Source organism: Pantherophis guttatus, chromosome 6 (assembly GCF_059756535.1).
Source record: "Pantherophis guttatus breed Tessera chromosome 6, ASM5975653v1, whole genome shotgun sequence".
Lineage (NCBI taxonomy): Eukaryota > Metazoa > Chordata > Lepidosauria > Squamata > Colubridae > Pantherophis > Pantherophis guttatus.
In genome coordinates this window covers 58,991,802-58,997,023 of record NC_142068.1, presented here as the reverse complement: position 1 = coordinate 58,997,023, position 5,222 = coordinate 58,991,802, and the positions used below count along the sequence as shown (strand labels likewise).

General features: G+C 53.9%; 1 protein-coding gene across 1 annotated transcript; it reads right to left on the bottom strand.

Moving 5' to 3' along the window:
• Positions 1-1,668: 1,668 nt before the first annotated feature.
• HMX3 (H6 family homeobox 3) lies at positions 1,669-4,852 on the bottom strand. The gene is made up of 2 exons (XM_034436338.2): positions 4,486-4,852; positions 1,669-3,319 (listed from the first exon to the last, which is right to left on the bottom strand). Exons 1-2 carry the CDS (start codon positions 4,823-4,825, stop codon positions 2,670-2,672), a joined length of 990 nt encoding a protein of 329 aa, XP_034292229.1. The 5' UTR covers positions 4,826-4,852; the 3' UTR covers positions 1,669-2,669.
• Between the last annotated feature and the right edge of the window lie 370 nt (positions 4,853-5,222).

Below are 5,222 nucleotides of genomic sequence, written 5' to 3'. Positions count from 1 at the left end.
ATCCTGAGAGATCTGAGTGGATCTTCCCCAAAACTCAACTGAAGTCCACGGGGCTTTTTTGGCCCTGCGCTTTAGGAACCCTCCTGCAACCCACCTACAAGCGACTCCCTGAGCGGTTCTGCCAAAGAATTACTCAGCCGATCCTTACTACGAGGATCTCGGCCAATCGGAGGCCGGCGGCGGAATTTTCTGGGGGTTCGAGGTTCTGAGTTCGAATGTTGAGCTGGGGGGGCGCGCGGGGAAGGAAAGCTGCCCCTCTTCCACCGGGTGTACCACCCCCTTCCTTCCACAAGACGCAGAATGGCTCCAAATCGATTCCTCCTCTTGACCCCCCCCTCCCGTCCACGACCGGCTTTCTCTGTCTCTTAGCTGTGACGCGCGAAAGGTTTTAACCCCTTGTTCTCCGCGAATGATGTAATCGCTCACCTAACCACCACCACCAGTTGAGGTAGAAAAAGGGGCTTTTCGCCAAGAACCCGCAATAGAATAGGCAGCCTTAATACGGCAACGACCCCCGCCTCCCCCCTTCTTTTAAAGCAGCCCTCTCATCTGCGGAATCAGGAGGCCTTCCGGCATCGCCCCCCTCTGTTCCAAGAATGGGCGACTATATTAAATCTCATAAATCATACTTTCTGGAACGGAAAGTTCTGATGATCTATTTGATCGAAGTTTCCTAATTGCATGTCTTGTGTAGGATGGATTCGGAGGCTAGAGAGAGACCCTTGACCTTAATGTTTAAGTAGAGTTTTATCTGACAGGCGTGGAGAGAGAGAAGATTTAATCTTGGGTTTTTGAATAAATTACCCGGAACCGACGTAGTTTACCTGGAACTAATGCAGGATAAATCCTAAAGTCAGGCGGCTCTCCATAAACGGGCCAGAAAATGCTTATAGATCCCGGCAAAAGTGCAGTCAGGTCTACTGAGGCAGGGGGAAAAAATGCTTTAGGAAAAGTCCTGGCTGCGGTGGCAAACCTTGCCTCTGTTTCCTTTTTAAGAGAACAATAGATCCTCTGTCTCTGGCGGTTCACCGAGGCCCTCGGAGCTCTGGGGCGGGTTTGTGTGTCCCATCACATTCACAACACCTGTTCTCTCCGATTTCCCTGCCTTCCATTAATAGACTTAACACACACCAAGGGAATCGTACTTAACGAACAGGACTTCTTTATTTGCTCCCCTTTCAATCAAGACATTAATTTATAACAATTTTAATCGTTATTTTTAAAAATAGGAATGATCCCTGCTAGAGTGGCGAGAGGGTGGGCAGGAATAACAGAAGCCAGGGCCAGACAACAGGTGAGAAAAACCACAGACGGGGAAAGAATTAGAGACCGCCACTCAGGCTAAAAGCCACGCACTCCTCGAAACTGACAAGAAAAACTGTACAGAGTAGCAAATAAATTACAATTCGTCATAACAGACTGATTGTCCATCACTTAAAGCGCCCCACATTCCCGATTCCTTTCGAAGTTTGGAGTCCTGCAGCGACCGCGTTTTGTCCTTCCCCTTTTCATCGTCTCCCCTCTTTATTTTGTGCACTTCCACCCCCGCCCCCCTGTCCCTCAACAAAGAACATACAAAGCAAAATAAACAGCACCTTTGCTCTCTCCTAGGCTACCCACCCACTCCCACCCCACAACCCATCCCACAGTGCTTTTGGAATTGTTCAATATTGCACAGGTCAGGGGTGTCTATCCGGTGAGCTTTTTGAACAAGGAGGAGAAGAAAAGGACAGCAAATAAAGCAATGTCTCGGAGGGAGGGAGGGAGGAAGGAAGGAAGGAAGGAAGGAAGGAAGGAAGGAAGGAAGGAAGGAAGGAAGGAAGGAAGGAAGGAAAACACCCACCCGGAATCAAATAAAATAAACTGAATAAATAATGTTCAAAGTGTGCATTGTGAATTTCTGAACTAGTCGAGCTTCCTTCCACCCTGAAGGCTGCCCGTGTTTTGGAGGCTGGGAGTGCGTTAGCACAACTGTTCCTTTCCAACTCCATAGATCTCTAGTCTAAGGCGAGGGGAGGGGAGGGATTCCCATGAACCAGGATCCCACTTTTCCACTGCTTTCAAGGGACATTTGGCACCATCTGGAGAAAAGGACTACTATCTTTTCCCTTCCCTCCCCTTTCCCCAGCGCTTCCTATTGCCCTTTTCGCATCCTCGCTTCATTTGAACAAAAAAAAACTACCATGAAATCAGATTCTAAACACACAAAGGACAGCCCCGCTCCCTTGTCATCACCCCCACTTTCTATGGGACCCAGATTCTGGTCCCTTCTTCTTTTCCTTCTTCTTTTCCTTTCTTTTTTTTCAAAATATTCTGGTTCTTTTTAATGTGCGCCTCCTTTCAAAGGGCAAGAACGGCGGGAGAAGCTGGCTCTCCGTTCGGCCTGCGCATCCTTGCAAGAGTCGCTGCTGCCTTCCAGATGTTCTTGGAGAGGGTGGGGGGGAGCCGAGCTCTGCGCCTGGAAAGGAGGCCTGGCTGGCTCCGCCACAACGGAGGACGACTCTTTCCCCCCCATCGGGTTGCTCAGCCCCATTTTCTGTCCATCCACCGTTCCTCCATCCCTCCTTCCCTTTGCTGCCTATGTCTCCCCACCCCGGCCTCTCTGGCTCGCACGCTCCCCCCCTGGGCCTGCCCAAAGGGTCCTGGCCCCAAGCAGTTAGGCGCAGTTCTCAGACGGGCCGCAGAAGCGGCACCGAGGTGACCACAGGGTGCGAGTAGTAGACCGGGTGGGGAAAAGTGAGCAAGGGCTGGCTGACCGGCGCGCTGGTCGCCCCCGCAGCCCCCGACGCCCCGGCCGGTCCCCCGCCTCCGTCGGCCCCGGCGCTCTCGTGGTAGAGGATGGGCACCCGGACGATGCGCTGAGCGGCGGCGTGGCTCAGGTTGGCCGCCTCCAGCTCGGCCGCCAACTGCCGCTTCCACTTGTTGCGCCGGTTCTGGAACCAGATCTTGACCTGCGTCTCGGTCAGGTGGAGCGAAGCGGCCAGCCCGGCCCGCTCGGAGCTGCTCAAGTAGCGCTTCAGGTCGAAGGTGGACTCCAGCTGGAAGACCTGGCTGCGCGAGAAAACGGTGCGCGTCTTCTTCTTGCGGCAGGGCGGCTTCTTCTCCGGGCTGCCCGTCTCCGGCTCGCGCTTGGGCCAGTCCTCGGCGCCGCTCTCCTCCTTCTTGGCCTCCTCCGAGTCGCTCTCTTCCAAGATGATCTCGTCGGGGCTCTTGGAATCCAGCGCCTTCTCGGCCTTCAGCAACGGCTCCTCCGGAGAATCTCTGTCGGTGCCTCCCGAGGCCGGCGAAGAATCTCGGAGCAGGCATTTCTCCACGGAGGCTGGAGGGAAGCAAACCGCACAAAAGGCAAGTCAAGAGCCCAGCCTCACAAACCAGGCGCCCAGATCCCGCCACGCTCTCACTCCTGGCTCTGAAACGGCGTCCTGGAGCCTCCTGACACTCGGATGCCCAAAAATACTAACTAGGGAGAGAGGGCACCGGCTCAAGAACTCTACGCGAAAAGCCCCTCATCTACATTACTTCTCCAGTCGCCCCTTTATAGTTCTTGCGGCACATGTAAAAACATAAGAAGCCGTAGCTTTCTGGATTTTTCCAGATTTCTGGATTGCTGCCCAGTCCATAACAAGGATTCCCCCAATCTCTTTAGCCCCTCAAGGAGATTACAACCCCGGCCACATTTGCTTGGGGAAGTAAGACCACCGAATACTAAAGTCTCCTAACTCACTCAGTCCAATAGCCCAATTACATGGATTTGAGGGCGAGCCCTGACTGATTTTTAAGGAATTTACTTTCACGTAATCGAGTTGAGGATTGCACCAATAAGTGGGAAAGCCTAGTTTAAGACTGCGATCCTAAATGTCCGAATCGGCGCTACCCTTTCCCCAAAGCACGGTGGCATTTCGGGAATGGATTCATTCATTTATTTTTTTGGCCCACCGGTTTTAAACCGGGATTATTTTGACTAGGTTTACTTCTAAGTGAGTATCTTGGACGTGAGAAAAGGAATCAGCCGAGTTCTCGGTTATACAAAGCATCAGCGATTCCTCATAATAAGCCACATTGAAACCAGGCTTTCTAAGGTGACGCGCAGGTTAACGAAGCAGGAACAGAAACGGGAGAGAAGCGGATTTGAAACGGTGCTCCTCTCCAGCACGTAGCTGTCTGGGGCTGGAGGACACTGTCCTCACCACTTTCCCTGGTCCTTCTGTGGGCCAGCACCTAGACGCCAGAAATGTAGGAAGAGCCTTTTCCTTCCCAGGGCTATCTCCCCAACTGACCCGAGAAAGCCCACTGGCCAAGGAAGTTAGGATAAGGGGGTGGGGTTGGGAGGAGAAAACCCCTCCGAAAGAACCTGATTGATTCAAGGCAAAAGTTGGCCCAGCAACAGAAGTGAGCCCAAAAGCTTCGGCTCCCTCAGGAACAGCCCTCCATTTCCCGGGCTCATAGAGGGAAGGTGGGAAGACGCGGGACGGTGTTCGCCAGTACCTTCCGGCCTAGGCAGGTGCCCTCCCGTCAAGCTGTACGGATACCACCAGGCAGGGGATCGCTCCAGGTAGTGGGCAGGCAGAGCAAACCTCTGAGCCGGGATCTCGAAGCGTGGGAAGGCGAGGTCCCCCATCTGCGAGAGGGCGAAGCCAGCCCCTTCCAGAGCCCCCTTGGCTGCCGGAGAGAACAGCGCCCGCGTCTGCTTGGAAGGCGCCTTGGGGTGATGATCCCCATTGAGCAAGTTCTTGATGGAGAAAGGCGACTCCTTGGGCAGCGCGGCCGAAGGCGCTGCCGGCGGCTGCGCCTGGCTGCTAGGGGCGTCCTGGCTGGTCTCCGGCATTTTTCTTCCTTGCTTTGCGCCCCTCTGCCCCCCTTTCAGGACAGCGTTCACACTGCGTTAGGTAGTCGCTCCGAATTGGCCGTTGGCATCAGGGGAGGGAGGGAGGGAGGAAGGGGTTGGGTGGGTAAGAGGAAGGAAGGAAGGAAGGAAGGAAGGAAGGAAGGAAGGAAGGAAGGAAGGAAGGAAGGAAGGAAGGAAGGAAGGAAGGAAGGAAGGAAGGAAGGAAGGAAGGAAGGAAGGAAGGAAGGAGTTGGGTGGTAAGAGGAAGGAAGGAAGGAAGGAAGGAAGGAAGGAAGGAAGGAAGGAAGGAAGGAAGGAGTTGGGTGGGTAAGAGGAAGGAAGGAAGGAAGGAAGGAAGGAAGGAAGGAAGGAAGGAAGGAAGGAAGGAAGGAAGGAA